The 21421-nt window shown below is 41.7% G+C and overlaps 1 protein-coding gene across 1 annotated transcript in view; it reads left to right on the top strand.

The window, feature by feature from the left end:
- Positions 1 to 19219, top strand: part of Brms1l (BRMS1 like transcriptional repressor) — a 35906-nt gene extending 16687 nt beyond the window's left edge. Inside the window, exons 5-10 of the mRNA XM_057783238.1 lie at positions 8462 to 8558; positions 9404 to 9487; positions 10106 to 10170; positions 11330 to 11369; positions 14340 to 14466; positions 17383 to 19219. Of these exons, the coding sequence (XP_057639221.1) occupies positions 8462 to 8558; positions 9404 to 9487; positions 10106 to 10170; positions 11330 to 11369; positions 14340 to 14466; positions 17383 to 17500 (531 nt within the window). The 3' untranslated portion in view covers positions 17501 to 19219. The remainder of the gene's footprint in view (positions 1 to 8461; positions 8559 to 9403; positions 9488 to 10105; positions 10171 to 11329; positions 11370 to 14339; positions 14467 to 17382) is intronic.
- The last annotated feature ends 2202 nt before the right edge of the window (positions 19220 to 21421 follow it).

Here is a 21421-nt window from a genome sequence, read left to right as displayed (position 1 = left end):
TACTACAGGGCTTTCAGTGACTATTAAGATTAGACAGCGGGGGCTAGGAATATGGCTCAGTTAGCAGGGTGATTGCGTAGCATGCACAGAGCTCTGGGTTTAATCCTCAGCACCTCATAAGATCGGATGTGGTAGTAGCATGTGTCTGTAATCCAGCACTTGGGAGGTGGAAGTAGGAGTATTAAGGCCCAGCATGGGCTACATGAGACTGTCCCAGAAAACTTGTGCGAGTGAGTGAGTGAGTGCGTGCACACATACACGTACACACACAGATAGATAGATTGAGATTGATTTATTGATTGATTGATATTGATTTAGTAGCAGGTGGGAGCCAGGACTCAGCCACCTTCAGAGTCAGTTCAGCTTCTGGTTCTTGGGAAGACTGGTGAGAGTTCTTCAAGATTCTGGTGTCTTTTGATCAACAAGAACCTGGGTGTGGATCCCCAGAACTCGTGTGGCAGTGAGTGGCACATCCCTGAAGCTTGTTGACCCCTGTAGTCCAGCCCAGTGGGTGAGCTCTGGGTTCAGTGATTGAAGGAGATACCTGATTGCGAATGCTACTCTCCACATGCAAAATACACATGTGCACATGCACTTGTCTGCACACACACACACACACATACACACACACACACAGGAACATATATAGACATATACAAGCTAAAAAGAAAGTTTGCTGGGACTGGAGAGATGGCTCAGAGGTTAGGAGCACTGACTGCTCTTCCAGAGGTCCTGAGTTCAATTCCCAGCAACCATATGGTGGTTAACAACCATCTATAATGAGACCTGTGCCCTCTTCTGGCGTGCAAGCATACATGCAGACAGAATGCTGTATATATAATAAATAAATAAATCCTTAAAAAAAGTTTGCTTTTGTTTTGTAAGATTAAAATGTTTACGGATAAAATTTGAAAAATAAGTGTAAAGAAGGAACCGAAACATAATTTACCATGCAGAGATCATCACTGTTAATAAGTGAGCATGTTTGTGTATATTGTACAACAGAGCTGGTGTGATTCTGAGCAGCTCTGTAGTACCCTAGTGTGTTTTCAAGCAGGGTTTCACGCACATGCTGTGGTTCTGGATGCTCTTTGTTGCCTGCACACATCCTCCCAAAGGCAGAGGCTGACAGTGAAACAAGTGTGCTGTCCTCTTTCTAAGCCGCATCTCACTGACTGTTATCTGTGACTCTTAGATGCTGCCCTGGAATTAGGCCATATTTCTATCATTTACACTTGGTTAGTTTTTTTGTTAGCAGAAGCCAAGCATTCTGTGAGCCTCTTCACTGTATTGTTCTTATGTCTTTGTGTCTTAGTTTTTGTTTTTTCCAATTGTAAGTATTGTTCATGGGCCAGAGCTATGGTCTGCTGTTGATTCTTTCTGTGAGGCAGATAATGCCTTTGTATACCACATGTATACCATGTCTATATGTGCACAAGTCGATAATAACTATATTTAAAAACTTAGCAATTAAAATTTACATTAAACATGAAAAAAGTTATGGTCTACTTAATCTTTTCTTCGACATCACTTTTGTTATCATGGTGGGACTAACAACTCTTCATTTACTGTTTGATAGCTTTGTTTCTTCTCTTCTGTACCGAGACTGAATGCAAGGCTCTGCACAGGCTGCTCCGGTGCTCCACCCTGAGCTCTGTCCCTGGACCTTCACTTACCTTGTATTACTATATTTTAAGCTCTTTTTATTTATCCTTTGTGCCATGCATCTTGTATCATGCATCTCGATTCCATTCATTTCCTGTCCCTTTGTAAACCCCCTTGCAACCCCCCTCCCCCTTAATAAAATAAAATTTAAGAGAAAAAAGAAAATCTCATCTTGGAAGCTGCAGTGAGACACTGTGAGTCATGCAGCAAACCCTTTTATCCATATATCTTTATGTGCAAGAGCTCATTGCAGAGAGTCATTGGTCTGGTTTGAGACCCCTGATTTCTATTACAGTATTGATGCTGAACCCTTACTGGGACTCCTCTTGGGTACCCTGCTGTTGCCCTGTATTGTGGAGACCGTGCAGCTTTGGGTCTGTAGGACTGATATCTTCATGTGCTCCAGCAGATCTGGGGTGGACATTGGGGTGGGCCAGCTTATAACCCTGGTTCTGAGCCTGGGTAGTTACAGCATTGGTCAGCCTGCCAGCTGTTTCTTGTCCTCACCACCAGGGCGTGCTCTCCATCATTGCCCTGCTAGTTCACCCCTTGCAGCAGGGAGCAAGGGGTGAGGCTAGTTCTCCTGCTTTCACATCCTCAGGGTCTGCCCTCCTACACCCATACTTTCAGGGCCAGGTCTACCAGGTCCTTACCTCCCAGGTGAGGAGTAGGGGCCATTGTCCCAAGTGCTGCAGCTGGTGAGGTGCAGTGCTGCTCTTAGGATCTTAGGGCCAGCTCTCCCACCTACCTCAGGCATTGGGTGGGTGGGGCATCTCTCCCCTGCCTATGCCATCATATGACAGATGAGGGGTGGGGCTAGATCTCCCCACTCATGTTTCCTGGGCTGGCTCACGTGTCACTCCCTCCACCCCAATAGGGTCAGCTTCACTGTGCTGCCCAGAAGAGGTGCAGGGCCTGCTTTCCCGAGTGTTGGAACTGGTAAAGGGGAGGGTTGGCTCCCTCACCAGCTGGAGGCGGTAGGGGCAAGGAGGGAGGACCTCTTTCCCTCACCCCCATCACCACACCACAGACGAGGGAGGAGGTACTAACTCTGCTGCTGTCTACAGGGTCAGCTCTACTGTGCTGCCCAGGCAAGGTGCAGGGCTCATTTTCCTTCTTTTTGTTTGTTTTGAGACAGGGTCTCTCTGTGTAGCCCTGGCTGTCGGGTCTCTCTGTGTAGCCTGGCTGTCCTGGAACTCACAAAGATCTACCTCCCTAGTGCTGGGATGAAAGGCGTGTGCCACTACTCTCGATGCTTTTTTTGAGATGGGATCTTGCTATGGATTCAAGACTGACCTTGTACTTTTGGTCCTTAACCCTCAGCATCCTTAGTCTTCTGAATGTGTACCAGGCCTGGCTCCTTGCTGCTTTTGAGAAGTCCTTTTGATTACTGCCGCTGCCCTATGTTCTTCCTGAATGCATCCAGGATTTTTCTCTTCATCCTTGGTGTGGGGAGCAGTGAAGCATGGGTCTCCTTTTCCTTCATTGTGCTGAATACTCAGAACTTTTACTCTTTTGAGATAGGGTCTTCCTATGTAGCCAAGGCTGGCTTTGAACTTGTAGTCTTTCTGACAGACTTCCAAGTGCAGAGATTGCAGGAGTCCATTGCTTTACCCACTTTCAGGGGAGCCTTTTAATCAGGACACTTTCATGTTCTTTTCTGAGAAAAATTTGTATTTTTATTTCTTTTGGATTTAATTTTATAAACTGAACTCTAGTTCATTTGGGGGAGGTTCTGGAGGTGATACCAATAACTGGTCCATAACAAGTATCATCAGAGAAATGCAAATCAAAACAACTCTGAGATTCCATCTTACACGTGTAAGAATGGCTAAGATCAAAACCACTGATAACAGCTTATGCTGGAGAGGTTGTGGGGAAAAGGGAACACTTCTGCATTACTAGTGGGAGTGCAAGGTGGTACAGCCTCTTTGGATATCAGTATAGCGATTTCTCAGAAAATTAGGAAACAACCCTTCTTCAAGACCCAGCAATACCACTTTTGGGTATATATATCCAAAGGATACTCAATCGTGCCACAAGGACATGTGCTCAACTATGTTCATAGCAGCATTGTCATAGCTAGAACCTGGAAACACCCTAAATGCCCCTTGACCAAAGAATGGATGTAGAAGGAGCTGCGGGCTGCGTTCCTGCCACCTGGCTCCCTGCCGCCTGGCTAGCTTATGCCCCGAAATAACAACACACAAAATGTATTCATTTAAACACTGCCTGGTCCCATTATATCTAGCCTCTTCTTGGCTAACTCTCATATCTTGCCTAACCCATATTTAGTAATCTGTGTAGCACCAGTCTTACCGGGAAAGATTCAGTATGTAAGACCTGGTGGCTGGCTCCATTGCGTCTGCCCTGGAGAGGAGAGGCATGGCGTCTACCTCACTTCCTCTTCTTCCCAGCATTCTGTTCTGTTTACTCCACCTACCTATGTTCTAACCTATCAGGCCAAGCAGTTTCTTTATTAACCAATGACCTTCCTCCATCAAATGGATAAGGAAAATGTGGTACATTTACACAATGGAGTACTACACAGCAGAAAAAATAATGACATCTTGAAGTTGGTGGGCAAATGGATGGATCTAGAAAACATTACATTGAGTGAGGTAACCCAGACCCATAAAGACAATTACCATATGTACTCACTCATAAGTGGTTTTTAAACATAAAGCCAAAAAACCTAGCCTACAAATCACAATCCCAGAGAACCTAGACAGCAATGAGGATCCTAAGAGAGACATACATGGATCTAATCTACATGGAAAATAGAAAAAGACAAGATCTCTTGAGTAAATTGGGAACATGGGGACCATGGGAGAGGGTTGAAGGGGAGGGGAGAGGAAGCAGAGGTGGGGGTAACAGAGAAATGTATAGCTCAATAAAATCAATTAAAAAAATGACCCACCCTGATTATGGGCAACACTCATTCCACAGCCTAGAGTCCTGTAGTCAATAAGGCGGAAGATAACTAGGCACTAACAATATTTCTCTACTTGTTGAGTGGATGCCTTATGCCCAGCGCCTCAGGCCAGTGGACCATAGCCCCTTAGACTGTAAGCTGGAATAAACAGTTTCGTTTCCTAAGTTGCCTTTGCCAGATGTATAATTGCGACAGCATTGGAAGAAGTGGCTAATTCAGGAAGGTACTGAAATGTGTATAGATATAAGGCATTTCATTCTGTAATTTATTTCTTTTCCAAAACAGGTTCTCATGTTTCTAGTGTTATGCTTTTGTCTTTTATTTTTAAGACTGGATCCAATATGTAGCCTTGGCTAGCCTGAACTCACTGTAGATCAGACTGGTCTTGAGCTCCCTTCAGCTGGGATTAGAGGTGTGTCCTACCTCACCTCATTTATGAGGTGCTAAAAATACAGCCCAGGGCCTTGTCAGTACTAGTCTAGCACTTTACCAATTAGGCTACGTTCCTAGCCCCACCCCTCCCTGCCCACTGTAGGGTATATATCTTTTTTTTTTAATATTTATTTATTTATTATGTATACAATATTCTGTCTGTGTATATGCCTGCTGGCCAGAAGAGAGCACCAGACCCCATTACAAATGGTTATGAGCCACCATGTGGTTGCTGGGAATTGAACTCAGGACCTTTGGAAGAGCAGGCAGTGCTCTTAACCTCTGAGCCATCTCTCCAGCCCCCTGTAGGGTATATATCTAATATTTTTAAAAAGGACTTGAAAGCTTCAAACATTTTAGTTTCTATTTTGGTGGATTTTTAAAACAAATCATGAAGAATGGTTAGTGGACTCAGAATTTCTGCGTCACCTAGAACAAGTATACTAGTATAAAGGAAGGAGAGTATACCAGTTTAACTTCATATTCATACATGCAAAGCCTTATCTCTTCAGTACTTGATGTAAGTCATCTCTGCTTGGGGAAACTGGATCTGCTGACAGCTTCCATGAGGCCTCTCTTGAGGATTATTTTTCTTTTCTCTTTTCTGTAACTTCTTCATTTCTGTAGTGCAATGCAGATATAGTTGGAATATTTCAGAAGACTTTTTATAAGTCAGAGAAATAAGCAAAAGGAAGTATTGAGAGCAGCATGTAATGAGATAATTATTTCACTCAGTACATATTTATTTTGTGTAGTTATGTGTATGTACATGTTTGTGTGCATGCATGGCATTTAGAGGCCAGAGGTTGACATCTGATGTCTCCTCAGTTAGTTTCCACTTTAGTTTTGGAAATAGGGTCTCTTACTGAGTCTGGGATTTGCTAAGTTGGGTAGACTGTCTGGCCAGCAAGCCAGGAATCCCCCTGTCTCTGTATCCCTTGCACGGGGATTATAGGAGTGACTTAGTTGGGGTTTCTATTGCTGTGAAGAGACACCATGACCGTGGCAACTCTTATAAAGGAAAACATTTAACAGAGAGTTAGTTTATTATCATCATGGTGGGACACGGCAGCATGCCCCATGGTGCTGGTGAGGTAGTGAAGACTTGTACACGTTACACAGGCAGTAGGAAGTGAACTGAGTCACTAGGTGTGGCTTGAGCCATAAAGCCCACCTCCACAGTGACACACTTCTTCCAACAAGGCCACACCTACTCCGGCAAGCTATGCTTTCTAATAGTGCCACTCACTCCCAGTGAGCCTATGGGGGCCAACTCCTTTCACATTACCACAAGGAGTGTATTACTAAACCTGGATTTTTAAGTGGAGGCTGGGGATCCTGTCTGGGGTCCTTGTCCTTATGTGACAAGCACTTTTCTGACTATGCCATATCTCCAGCCCTGATATTTAGTGTTTTATTAAATATTTTAATGTACAAAGCAAGAGGTTTTGTTATGTTTTCTTATATTTGTTCCGTGTGGTCTTTCTTTATCCATTCCACCACCCTCTCTTGCCCTCTTTCCAGCATCTGCTGCTGTGGTTTTTCATGACATTTGTTCGGCTTTAGCTTTCATTCTCCCATCTGGATACTAAGCACATCTCATCCTCTGAATTCAGATTAGCATGGCAGGTTCAGTGTAGTGTGGCCGTAGATAAGCTGCTGTCTCTTTAACTCCTGTCTTTTCCCTATCATATAGAATAATCTTCAGGTATGTGCAGATTAAATTTCAAATCTATATTAGAACAGTTCATGATTGAACTGTTCTAGCATATGGGCATGCTACCTACAGTAGTGTGGCTTCCCCAGCTTCCCCACCAGAAGTCCTGTCTATTATAGTAGATTTCATAAGACAGTCAAATCTATAATAACCCAGTATTTTGAGCTAATCTTGTGGGGGTGGGTTTCAATTCTGTTAGAGGTTTGTCCCCTTCACCTTTGTACTTAGGATTGGACCTAGGGCCTTGTACATGCTGGGCAAGTACCTACCACTGACCTACAGCCCTCTTTTACTTTTAGTTTGTGATAGAATCTTACTAAGTTGCCATGCTGATCTTGAGGTCAGTCTGGAGTCCAGATAGCCCTTGAGCTTGGGATCCTACTGTCTCTGCCATTCATGAAACTGCAATTATAGACCTTCTTTACCATGCCTCGCTTTATAGGCTGTTTATGAAAAGACCTTTGTAGTATATTTATGTACATTTTGTGGCTTTCATAAAAAGAGCCTACAGTGGCATGCAATCAAAACCAATGAACTGGACCTTGTAGCCTGGGTTCTAAAACAGTGTTTTTAGAACCTGATCTGGTAAAACAGTGTTTTTGTTTTATTTATTTTACTATTTCGTAAGTTATACATTTATTTTTGTGCATATGAATATTTTGCCTGTATGCGTGCCACCTGCGTGCCTGGTGCCTGAGGAGGCAAGAAAAAGGTCCTGGATCCCCAAAGTGGAGTTCCAGACAAGTGCGTGTGAGCTGCTGTGAGGGCTGGGAATAGAGCATGGGTTCTCTGGAAGAGCAGCCAGTGCCTTAATCATGGAGCCATCTCTCTAGTCCCAGTGCTTTCTGTTGTCTGTCTGCTGGTTTATTTATTTATTTGTTTTGTTTTCCTTGTCTATTTTATTCATGTTTTTATTTTTTGTGTGTGGTGCTAAGGTTTGAACATAGAGCTTTTAATATGCTAGATAAGTGTTTTCCCACTAGGCTGTATTTCTACCTCCACCCTGTTGTTTTAGTAAGTATGATGTAATTAATCTATAATTTTATAATTCAATTAACATGTCAGTTTTCTCTAAGTCAGTTTATTGCTTATATATATTCTAGCTGAAATGTATTATTTTATTGAATTACTTTAAATGACTGTAATGTTTATCTAAATATTCTTTGTAGTATATTGCTGTGTTTTATATGATGCAGATAATAAAAATTCAATATCATCTATTTTATTTAATTTTGAAAAGTTTTTTTTTAAAACTCATGTGCGTATGTGTGTGTGCATGCCCATGGAAGTCAGAAGAGGGCATCAAATCCCCTGGAACTAGAGTTACAGATGGTTGTGAGCCACCGCATAGGTGCTGGGAACTGAACCCAGGTCCTCTGCAAGAGCAGCAAGTGCCTTGAGCCATCTCTCTGGCTCCAATTAAGACATTCTTGAACAGGATGTTATTTTACTTAAATCTTTTTATAATTGTTCCCTGGTTTTATTTTACATATTACACATTTCTTCTTTTGTTTTCAGTTGTGGGACTGAGGACATAGCTCAGTGGCAGAGCATTGATCTAGCACACACACCCTCGCTTCAGTCCTCAGAACTGCAAGGGTAAAAATAAGAGAAAATGAAAAAGCAAGCACAACCACCATGTAATTTGGTATTGTTAGTTAAGATGAACTGGTATGTTCTTTCTTTTCACTTGAGTATATGTTTCTTTCCAGAGTGAAAAGCTTTTGTTATATGACACAGTCCAGAGCGAGCTTGAGGAGAAGATAAGGAGGCTTGAGGAGGACAGGCACAGCATCGACATTACCTCAGGTCAGGCCGCGGGCCAGTGGTGCCCCATACAGCCTCAGTCTTCTCGTTAATGCTGTCCGTGTGAATACAGTTTCCCAGCCAGAGGGAGCAGGGGAGGAGCCTTCTAAAGAATGATCAGGTTGAGGTTGTCTAGGAAGATGTACAAAGTACAGCAAAGGAAAAGGGAGCTGCCATGGACCAGACTGGAAGACAGCCCCGTGTTCTTCCAGGCGAGTGGATAGATGTTACAGGGTGGCAGGTTTTTGCCTTGGAGAAAGGAAACACTACCCTGATTATTAGATCGGGTCAGTATGAAATGTGTCCACTTCAGGACGGCAGTAGAGAAGTTTTCTCTTGCACACTAATAGACGTTTTACTAGGTTGGCCCACAGTTCTTGAGTGTGTATTGTCTTTATGGTTTGCATTTTGCTTCTCTGCTATATATAGTTGGGGCAATTTGATGAGATCAGTGCGGGTGTTTTCTTGCTTGTGAATTGGGTGTCTGTGGACAGTTGCTTAGTTTTTTCTAAATGGATGTCCAGGGCTGGCGAGACGGCTCAGTGGGTGAAAGAGCTTGCCCCCAAGGCTGGCAAACTGAATTTGGTCCCCAGCATCCATGTGGTAGAAAGAGAGAACTCACTCTCACAAGTTCCCTCTGACCTCCACATGTGTGCTGTGGTGTGCAAGTGTGCATACACACGGCACACACATAGTGAGTAAATAAATAAATGTAAAAACTGAAAACAAACTCGCTCTGTATAGTTTCCTTGGAGCTTTGTATGTAAGGAAGCAGTAAATGTGAAATTCTGTACTGTGCTTTCTTCCTGTGTCCCCGGAAGTCAGCGGTTGTTGTGCTTTGCTTGCAGAGCTGTGGAATGATGAGCTTCAGTCACGGAAGAAGAGGAAGGACCCTTTCAGCCCCGACAAAAAGAAGCCTGTCGTTGTTTCCGATATCCTTTCCCACGCTGTCTGCCTTCCTTACTTCTTCACACTCTGCTCTTACTGGAACTGTTTCCTAACAAGCACACAGTGACTCACAAAATGACTGAAGCCAGAGATAGACTGCTGCCCTAGAGGGCAGGGGAGAGGAGGAGCTCCCGTCCTCACTTCAGCTTGGAAACTGATAGTGTCCCGCCCACAGGACTGAGGGGAGACAGCCGTTTATAGTACAGTGTGATTGGTTTTTTTTTTTTTTTTTTTTTAAATATTTATTTATTTATTATGTATACAATATTCTGTCTGTGTGTATGCCTGAAGGCCAGAAGAGGGCGCCAGACCTCTTTACAGATGGTTGTGAGCCACCATGTGGTTGCTGGGAATTGAACTCAGGACCTTTGGAAGAGCAGGCAATGCTCTTAACCACTGAGCCATCTCTCCAGCCCCAGTGTGATTGGTTTTTACAGGCGCTTTTTGTTGTTTTTGAGACAAGGTCTTGTATGTAGCCCAGGCTGGCCTTGAACCCATAATCCTCTTGTGTCAGTTCATTGCTGGAATCACAGATGCGTGCACCACATTGGGCTCCAAAGTGTATAATTTACTCAGTGCTGAGTTGACCTTGACCTTTCAACGTCCATATATAGTTTATATGCTTCAGGATCTTGATATCCTTGAAGACTGGACAACAATTAGAAAGGTATGATTAACAAATGATACAGCAGAAGTATATTCTTATAGTCAACCTTTAGGAATTTGTTCATCAGTATATAAAAATATAATTTTGTAAATATACTTTGCTTTGCAGTGGATTGTAGAATATTTTAAGAATTATACATGTTTGTAATTTGTATTTTTCCTGTAATAAAGCCATTAATAGTTTATAAAAGAATATTGAATATGTTTAGTTTGCTCTAGAGTATTTGGACCCAGAGCTTTGCTGTTTCTGCTCTATAGAAAGTACCCAGTAAATATTTACTAAATGAATACATTGAGCTTTAAGTGTCTTATATTGTATTAATAACTATCGAGGCAAGATGACTCAGATGCTTGTTTAAGAACGGAGCTGTGAGCTGGGCGGTGGTGGCGCACGCCTTTAATCCCAGCACTCGAGAGGCAGAGGCAGGCGGATCTCTGTGAGTTCGAGACCAGCCTGGTCTACAAGAGCTAGTTCCAGGACAGGCTCCAAAACCACAGAGAAACCCTGTCTCGAAAATCCAAAAAAAAAAAAAAAAAAAAAAAGAACGGAGCTGTGTATCTTCCCATCTTTTTACTTTTTATTTATTTCTATTACCATTTTTACTTTTTATTTTGCTCAGACTGCTCTAAAATTCACTTTGTAGCCCCAAAGACTTTGAACTTGTGAACCTCCTGCCTTGGTCTTCTTGGGATCTGGATTACAAGCTTGTGCCAACAGGCCTGCCTTGAGACTTGTTTTCTTCAATAAAATTTTTCATTTTTATAAGTTATCCAGAGAAAAGATTTCAGCTGTTAATAACGCCTATGTGAGAAGGTGTTTTCTATAACTTAAGACATTGTCGGTCTGGAGGCTGGGCATACCCTCAGTTCTAGCGTGCCTGCTTAGTTAGTTAATGTGCCTGCTTAGCGTGCCTGCCTAGATAGTGTGCCTGCCTAGCATGCCTGCTTAGTTAGTTAGTGTGCCTGCCTAGCGTGCCTGCCTAGTTAGTGTGCCGGATGCATTGGGTTCTTTCCCCAGCACCAGAAGAAAATGAGAGCAGCTAATGTTTATATTTTATTCCATTATTGAACCAATGAAGAAAATTGTATATGTTACAGATAACAAAATGCATTTTCAGTCTGAACTCAGATTTCTCCCCTCTCTCCCTCTTTTTTCTAAGGCAATGGCTACATTGGGTCCACATCGAGTTAAAACAGAACGTAAGTCATGAGTTGTGACATCCTGTCTGTGGAGAGCTGTTGAATCAGAGTGGTTAAATGCCCTGTGTGTTGAGGAACTACATATCACTGGTTCCATTAGTCAGCAAACTCTGATATTACAAGGAACTCAGGAGTCTCCTGCTTCATGTAAAAGTTTCATATGTATCTCTTCGATTTCTTCTTGTTAAGCTGAATCATTCTTAACTACTGTAATTCTGTAATAACAGAACTACTGTAGTTCTGTAATTCAAGATGTATTTATTTACCCAGTGTGTTTTTTGTTTTTTGTTTGTTTTGTTTTTAATTGGCCCATTATTTCTTTAGGTAAAGTGTTGAGAACTCATGAATTTGTAGCACAAATAATAAAAACCCAGAGACAGAATTTGGTTCAACCCAAAACCCAGAAAAGCAAAGCAGCCAAGCCACTAGAGAAGTCTTAATTCTACCAAGGCTGGGTGACACTAAGCCACTAAACCTCTCTCTCCTCGCATTTTATATTCCCTCTAGTTCTGGGATTAAAGGCATATGACTTCCTAGTACTGGGATCAACACTAGCCACCACCACCTGGATTTGTTTCTGCATTGATCTTTTGTAGTCCAGGGTGGCCTTGAACTCAAAGAGATCCATCTGACTCTCAAATCCTGGGATTTAAAGGTGTATGCCACCATTGCCTGACCTCTAGTGGCTTTAGCTTTGCCTCTGGTCTTCAGACAAGATTTATCAAAATACAAATAATATATCACTACGTGAATTGTTTTCAGGGAGTCCAGACTCTCTGGGGGTTGTGTATTAAATTTCTTAGGAGTTCTTTTGCCCCTGAGCAGAGATTAGGGTTCTGACAGTGGAACACTGAGAGATTATCTACCAGTGAGACTGACCTGTTGTGTTTTAAGACAGGACTTTGCTAAGGAGCCTTGACTGGCCTGGAAATTAGGATCTGTTTGCCTCTCTCTCCTGAGTGCTAGTGTTAGCATTTTATATATATTTTTGTTTTCAACTCTGAGGCAGCTGCCAAAATTGTGATGAATATTGGTGTCTGTTTTTGCTTTTTTTTGTACATTTTTGTAATTCTTTAAAAGTTAGCTTTTAAAAAACATGTTTTAAATAGCGAGGAAAGAATTTCTTGCTTCATTTTAAAAGTTTCTTTAAGAGGTATTTATCTTTAAGAAAGTTTCTTTTTTTTTTAATGATTCCTTTAAACTTTATTTCATATCAATAAATTTCAGCAGTATTGTACCTATGTACTAACCTTGTTTGGCAGGGACTGATGCCTGAATCTCTAAAATGATTTTGGGTTTTTGATTTTTCTTGGTGTGTGTGTGTGTGTGTGTGTGTGTGTGAGATATGCATGTTCACTTGTGTGGACATGTATGTGTATATGTGGAGGCTAGAGATTTATCCTCCATGGCTCTCCATTTATTTTTATTGATATAAGATTTCTTGTTGAATAGAGCTAGCAAGTCTAGCTGCCCTGAATACTCCGGGGAGCCCCCGTTTCTGTTCCCTTGTGTTGGGATTATAGGTGGATGCTGTACCTGCCTGGCTTTTATGTGGATTCTTGTTTTCACACTTGTGTAGCAAGTGAGCTCTCTCCCCAGCCCCTCATGGATTAGAGTCCCACCACCCCATCGAACGGCTCTCTTCTAACTTGTCTTTAGCTTAATGTTCTACTACTTTTATTCATAACATTTACCTCTGTTTGTACCTTTAAGAATAATAAATTCCACAGTTCTTTTTAAAGAAAATTTATTGTTGTGCATCTGGGGCATGTGTGATTACATGCATTCCATGCCCACATGTGGAGATCAGAGGACAACTTTTAGGAGTTGGTTCCTTCCTTCCACTGGGGGTTTTGGGAATCAAACACTAAATTCAGATTATCAGGCTTGCATAGCATGTATGTCTACCTGCTGAGCCATCACACTGGCCCCATTGGTACTTTTTTTTTTTTTTTAAATATTTATTTATTATGTATACAATCAATATTCTGTCTGTGTGTACGCGTGAAGGCCAGAAGAGGGTGCCAGACCTCTTTACAGATGGTTGTGAGCCACCATGTGGTTGCTGGGAATTGAACTCAGGACCTTTGGAAGAGCAGGCAATGCTCTTAACCACTGAGCCATCTCTCCAGTCCCCCATTGGTACTTTTAAATGCCTTGTTTATCTGCTTCCAGACTGGAGTGTACTCTTTACAAAGGCTGGCAACATATCTTTTTTGCTTGTTTTTTCTTCGGCACCCAGCACAGTGTGCTGTGTATAGGATGGGCTCAGATGTGTAATGAACGATTGAATGACTAAAAACAAATGCATATATGTTTATCACTTCCTTCTACATACCAGAGACTGTTTTATGTTCTTGAAGAGACATGGGGAAGGAAAGATCTGGAGGCTCCTTTTAGTAAGTGAGTTAGCACCAGATGATGATAACCATAAGGAGCCTGGGTGAGCTGCAGTGAAGACTTTCTGAGAGGTGGCCGCTGAATGTGAAGGTGCAGCTACTGAGTGGTGTGGTTTTGACTACGTTCCCCGAGAGCGTGTTTTCCCTGCTGTCGTTTATCTAGTGATGCCGACCATTTCTCAGGGTTGGAAGTGGAAGTTCTGCTCGCGACAATTAAAAGTTCTGCGGACCTCTCATTATACATTAGATTTTGCTTTTTCCAAGTATGATATGCCTTGTAGGGAAGGAGATTTGAAAAGCAATTTTCAAAATTGGAAATAAGGCAATTCATGTTTTTCAGGAGCACTTAAAAATGGTGCTGGTAGTTAGCCTTTCACGTGCCTGCTCACTCTCCTGACTCTTCCTCACTGATCTTTGTTCGTCTTAGACAGTGAACTCTAAAGTCAGAGAATTTCCTGTGTAAGAATATTTCAAATGTTTTTTGCACACATACATGTACATGGATTCCTGTTGTCTTTTAAAGTTTTGGCAGTATCTTATTAACATAACAGTTATTTAATGAACCCTTTAGCCCCCGTGAAACTGGAGAAACACCTGCACAGTGCTCGATCTGAAGAGGGAAGACTGTATTATGATGGCGAATGGTATATACGTGGACAAACAATATGTATTGATAAGAAAGATGAGTGTCCTACAAGGTAAGAAGCTTCCTGTCGCTTCAGTGTTCTGAGAATTGCTGTTTACGTCTGTTGTCAATCAACATTTGCAGCCCCTGTAGGATATTTGCCATGTCTCATTTGTTCCTCGGGATCCAGTCGTGTGTGCAGTTGGTAGTGTTCATACACGAGACTTCATGTGAGAATTGAGCACAACATTAAAAAGTGCATGTGTAGGGGGTTACTCATCCATGAAATGATCCTGTTTGTTAATTTTTACGGTATATTAGTTGTTACGATCCTAATATAATGACTTTCAAACCAGACTATTAAGAAATTTTGGTGGGCCTATTAATTCTTAACTCTTTTGGTCCCATTTCAGTTTTCTGGATTAAAAAACCATATCAGCTGGCAATGCAGCTAAGTTTTTAGAGTGCTTGTTAGTGTACAGATAGCTCTGGCTCCAGTCCCCAGCACTACATGACCCGGGAGGTGGAGCCTGTAATCTCAGCACTGGGGAGGTGGGGACAGGAAGATCAGGAGCTCAAGGGCAGTCTTAGCTGGGGTCTCTGCAGTGGCAGGGCCAGCAGAGTAGCGGTTCATGTGAGGCAAGAAGTAAACCCAGTTCATCATAATGCAGTAGCCAGTGCTGGACTCAACTTCGGAGCATGACCCTGGGCAGTTTAGTTTGGGGATATTTAAATACAATACATTTGGAAAAACATTTCCTGATGTAACAGAATCCTGTGTGCACTAAGAGTCATAATTACATGGAAACTTTTCTCAAAGTACATGTGCCTTCTTCTGTGGAGGTGGGTTCTACAGATAGACTACATGTGTTATCTTAAGGGCCTCGGGAGGATCTGCTGTGGTCTTGGTCATACAGATAGCGTAGAGGTCATCTAGACTGTTACCCATCCTGGGTCCCGTGTGTGGGAGCCTGAGAGAGCTGGCTGTGCACATAACCCAAGGATCACCTAGTCTATTAGCTACCTCCATTCCCAGCCTTCTGGGTGGAAAACCATGTGTTTAACATTCCTGGTTCCCCTAGACGTTATCTGTGAGCACAAGTACCTTTGTGTTCCCAACACTTAGCTAGTTTAGAGTTGGAGGGCAAGCTGGGGATACAGGAGAGACTCCATTTCAGACAAAAAAATATCAAGGCAGAAAAGAAATGGAAAATTAATAAAAACTTTAAGAATGCCTAGTGGGGCTGGAGGGATGGTTCAGCTGATGAGAGAGCAGCTCTCCTCGAGGACCCTTGGTTCCCAGCACTGCAGCTGTCAGTTCACTCCAGCTCCCTCCTCTGGCCTCTGCGAGCACTGCACACAGTTTGTGCACCATGTAGCCAAAATAGTCACACACATAAAGAAAAACAAAAGTAAAGCATTACAAAAGAGTACTTTGTAACTAAAATAGAACTTGAAAACTAGAAATTAGTCTTTAAGTGTTAATTTAGATTTAACGTTCATATTAATTATTCATGCAGCCTATAAGTTATCTTGCTGTGGTCTTTTTGAAAGTATTGATGAGTTATTGCTTTCATCCTTTAGGGTTAAATTCCCAAAGTATCATCTTTCTAAGTAAGAAACAGTCTTTTCTACATAAGAACATTTGAGTTTAGTGTGATTTCTTATTTTGAAAGTTTAATTGGATTATGATTTCATATGTAAATTTTTGGATTTCAAGAACATGCATAACAGCTTTTCTCATAGACGTTTGTTTATCATAATACCAATTTCATTTGATGCCCCAGGATTCTCTTGTTTTATTGGTTTTGAGACATTTTGCCACTACTTAGCATTAAAGTGATTAAAAAGAGATAGCAGTGAAAGTGATAAATCTTTTGAGATAGATTTTGAATATCTTTCCTATGTGAAGATTAGTGGTGTTGAGAAGAGAATCAGTACAACGGGTGATCTAACACTGGGAACTGACAGATTAGTATTTAAAAGACTCCCTGTTGACGTAGAAGAGGCTCTAATGCTACTGAATAAGATGAAGTGTGGATGGGAAAGGAATGATGTGTTTTAGAACAGCCAGTAACTCACTCAACGAGGGGATATGTGCCACAGGGCTTTTCAGCACCGTAGAGCTCACTTACACACCTAGGTAGTAGAGGCCGGTCACATAATGCAGCCACTTGGTGCTACCAAGAGTTAGTTGTAAGATGTTTTACAGCAATTTTTTTATTTTATTTAAAAAATAATTTGAAAAACATATATGCTAAAATTATAACAAAAGAGTCTAATACAACATAGGACTGGGCATGTAGCTCAGTGGTTGAGAGCCTGGCAGCCCTACACAAGGTCCAGGTATCAGTCTTCAGCTGGGGAAAATGTTGATATCGTCAGAACCTAGGCAGGTAGCAAAGTGAATCATCTTTGCCGTCAGGCACTGCATGCGACTGTATATGCTCTGCTTTCGTGTGGTTGACAGCACAGCAGGTTTCTGTGCAACAGTGTCATCACACACACGAAGAACACATTGTGCTGTGATGTTTGACATTGCAGCCTAACTATGAGCTTTTAGCTTCAGTTTTGGCTCCTAGAGCTACTGTTGTCTATACAATCTATTGTCGATCAAAATGTTACATACTGCATGACTTAGTTCTAATAGAAAGAGGAGTTTATCGATTTCATTTAGAAGGTAAGTTGTTGATGGTTATCGTGATATTTTCTACTCCATGCCCTGCTGACAGTGCAGTGTCTGTGTAAACGTCAGTTTTATACCTGAACCTCCTGAGTTTGTAAAGTATGGAACCTTGTTGTTAATCTAGTAATCTAATGAGATTAGTAGAGCCCAGAGGAGGCAGAAGAAACGCAAGCTCAAGGTCAGCCTGGGCTTTCTATGGCATGTCTTAAAAAAAAAAAAAAAAGAAATAAACCCCCATAATAATAAAATAAATGAAATGAAATGAACCACATTGTAATTCATTCACTTTTTTTTCTTTTTTAGTGCTGTAATTACAACAATTAACCATGATGAAGTTTGGTTTAAGAGGCCTGATGGAAGCAAATCTAAGCTTTACATTTCACAGCTACAGAAAGGAAAATACTCAATTAAACATTCGTAATCACAATTTAAGTGTATCCAAATCTACCTTATTAGTGTTACCAAGTGTAATGTGCCATGGGAGCCAAGAAAATGTATTCAGCAGCTGAACTCTTCATCGAGTCATGAGAGAATGTGTCTTTTAGGTAGAACTCTAAGTAGACCCATATTTGTAAGTCATTAAGAAAAATAGCGGAAAAAATTAATCATGACCATCACATTTATTTGCCTCTTAGGTCCAGTGGCCAGCAGGTATATTTGGTATGTATTTTTTCCCTCAGTTTTGTTTCATTTTGTGTTTTAATTATGTGAGTGTTTCATCTTTTAGTGCACTACAAACTACAGTTAAGCTGCAGTTTTAAAGTCTCCTGCCTTCATCACTCATTGTGTTTGTAAATAAGACTGAGAAAATATTTCCTATACATGATTTGTATTAGCGCATTAGTTTAAATCAATTGAAATTTATACATATGTCTGTGAGTATGTATATATGGCATCATCAGCTTACATAGAACCGGCGGCCCAGCCGTCCAATGTTGTTTTACTCCAAGTTGAACTGTTGGGTCTGAGAAGTAAAGGGAGCACTTTTACAGACTGGATCTCCTTCTCTCTGCCTCATGGTGGTGGCCTGTTTTCCAGATATTAGAGGTATATTGGTAGCATTGTGTCACGTGTGACCACGCTGCTGCTGTGTTTATTGTGAGCTTTTGGAGAGCAGGTGCCCCCTGTTGTTGGTAATGCAGAGTCTGCGGGAGTAGCGGCTGGCAGTATTGCGGTGCTTTCTGCACATGTCTGACCTTCTGAAGATTTTAGTAAGCATTTTCCGGAGGCAAAGCTAGATCCTTATTCTAATTTTATTGCTAGGATAGATGTGAATACTTCCTTTGAATCTAGCCCTCCCCATTAGCCTTTTTAAAATCTTACATGTTTTTACATTTTAAGGCCATTTGGTGCAATTTAGAAAATGTTGGCCTCCCTTCCCTTAGCCACATTCATAATTAACTTCCAAAGCCTCTGGAACCAGGTAGAACACTGAAGCCCGCAACTTGGCAGCGCAGTTGGCTATAGTATGTGTTTAGGGTGCCACCAAACCAAGTGTTCTGGTGGTCTCATGCACTTTAATTTCTGTTACCGTGGTATTTAGGAGGACGAGGAAGATTCACTTGCTCACACTCAGCCAAGGAGTCTCTGCATGATTCCGTTAGTTCCTTATGAGTTTACCTCTGCAGGTGTCCTGTGCAGGTACCACTTCACAGTTGCCAAATGTAACCCGTTCGACTTTTGAAATCAGTATCAGCAGTGTTGTGCTGCTCTGTTCTGTTTCTCATCAACCTTAGCAGCTGGACTTACTGTCGCAATCCAGGAGCATTCGACAGTACTTATATGTATATATGATGTTTGATAACATTTTTAATGAGATTTGTATTTTTAAATTTAGTATGTAATAAAAAGAAGTGTTTGAGTGTCATTTCTGGTACTGTGTGTTATTCGCTTATGCTTAGTTGTTTCTACCCTGTCTACTTCTGGCAGATTTGAGCCAGTTGTCATCGGTAGATCCACAGCGGTGTGGAGGGGCTTGCGCTCGGCTACCCACACTTGCACCTCTGCGGGACATGCGTAGGTATTGAGGGCCTAAGTTATACGTAACTAAAATATGCACACAGGTGTGTTATACCTTAGCAAGTATACTCTGTATTTTGAAATTCTAACCAGAAAAAAAAATAAAGACTTGTTTCTCATGCTTACTGTGAAAACTTGAATTTCTGTATCATATTAAGATTGTGGTAAGCACAGGCTGGTCAGTGATATGAGTACCATGAGATAGCTTATTGCAGGCAGTTTCCCGTTAGTCTGTTAGTTATTTGGAGATCATTGGGAACCCTGCGATGAGATGGGCCAGCTGCTGCTGCTGCGTGTTTATCATCAGTTCCTGCTGGCAGTTTCTGGACTTTCCTACCACAGCTCCTTGTTCACGTCGAGCTTACCTTGCCCTGCCATCTCACACTTAAGACAAAAGACCCCAACCATTATCTAAGACAAAGTGGACCGAAAACGCTTGTCTCCTAAGGAAAGGGATTGAATAAGCGGTGAACGAGTACATTAGCTAGAATCATTACAGTCTTGCCAAATTGGAATGTAAGCTAGTGTATTTTGAAATTCAGAGATGTAAAATATGAAAAAGCACTGGAAAGTTCAGAGGCAGAGAGGAGGCATGTCTCTTGTCTTCATGGATGGAGCTGCAGGGATCCATGGCTGGTGCACTGTGGGTGACCTGTGGGAAGTCCCCATTGTTACTGTGGGCCAGCATCTTGCCCTCCATAGCTTCCCACTTTATTTTTAATAACACTCATTTGTGTGTGTGCTTGTGTGTCTGTGTGAGTGGATCTCACATGTATATGGGTGCTAGTCAGAGCATTGGATCCCTTGGAGCTGGAGTTGCAGGCATTTGTGAGCCACCAGATGAGAGAGCGGGGAACCAAGCTTGGGTTCTCTGGAAGAGCAGCAAATGCTCTTAAACACCAATTCATCTCCTCCAGTCCCCCTCTAGGTTCTTTTTAGACCATGTATTTTATTACTCTGACCAATTTATTGGAACAGGGTGGAACCCGTGACTAATGGGTATCCAGCGATGAAAACAATCGTCATCTGAGTGTCTTTCATGTGTTATTGTATTTATTGTAAAACCTGAAGTTCATAAATTTTTTCATGTTCAAAACAAAAATGAATAAAATGTCAGAATTCTAACTACATATTTGTCCTATGTTGGGAGTTTTTGACCTTATATTTTTCTCCAAACATGAAAGGTCAAGACCATGAACGTTTTGAAACAGGCTCAAATAGCTTATCTTTCAGAAAAATATGTATATGTTCTGCCACGGAAAGCTAAAATTTGTAAGTGTATAATTCTTTTCCCCCAAAATTGAAGCTTATGTTCTCTTTCAAGACACATATGATTAAAAGCAAGCTGAGAGTGGTTAGAAGCTGTACCTTTTGAGTCTTCTTTCCTTTTCTGACTTATTGTTGCTAAAATAGGCTCAGGTGGGTGACCTTGCCGGAAGGTAGCTGTAGTCCTCTGAAGAGAGGATTGCCTTCCTTCTGGTTTGGTAACCTTTTTTACTAAAGGTTGTAAATCGTGTTCAACTGTGAGGAAGAATCATTAGTTAGAAGCTCAGCCTTCTCTGCAGGGATGTTGAGAGATACTCGGTTTGTTATTAAAGGGCTCTGCAGCTGGCGTCTATAGGAGCCCACATGCTTGCACGTGGAAGTCAGATTTCAGTAAGTTAGGTGTTGTAAGTATGTATGTTAGTAAGTAAGTATGTATGTTAGTGGGTCATTTTACTCAAGTACCTCGAGCCCTTGAAATTATCCATGAACCCTAACCCTAGCAGTTTTGTTTGTTTTGAGACAGGGTCTTATTATATATTCCTAGCCTGGAATACTTTGTAGAGCAGGATGGCCTTGAACTCTCAGAGATTCACCTGTTTCTGCCTCCTGAGATTGAAAGTCTTTTATTTGAACCTTATACTCTGTGGTGTTAAATTATATCTTGTAAATATTTATGTATATAAAACAACAGTTACCCACTACACAAGAGGCCCAGAGTTTCTGTCGAGAGTTTTGGCCTTCTCCTACAGAGGGGAACCCAGGACTTAGACCGTTCGTTTTTCCCTTTCTTGAGAGCTTTTGTTTTTGTTTTGTTATGCATTGTCCAAGGGAACATTCAGTTGAGGTCATGGCCTGTGTTTAAGCCACTAAAGAGGGAAGTTGCTTGCTGGTCACTGCTCCTTAACACCCTAATTCTCTGTAGCTTTTCTACCTCCATCCAAGGCTTAGAAGATTTTCTAGGATTCTGTCATATATGTCTTCAGCTAAGGAGGAAGGGACACAGAAGGCCTGGGTTTTACACTAAAGGAAGACTGTATTTTACTCTCGGCATCCTTTT

This window comes from Chionomys nivalis, chromosome 10 (assembly GCF_950005125.1).
Source record: "Chionomys nivalis chromosome 10, mChiNiv1.1, whole genome shotgun sequence".
NCBI lineage: Eukaryota > Metazoa > Chordata > Mammalia > Rodentia > Cricetidae > Chionomys > Chionomys nivalis.
This window is presented reverse-complemented; position numbering and strand designations above follow the sequence as displayed.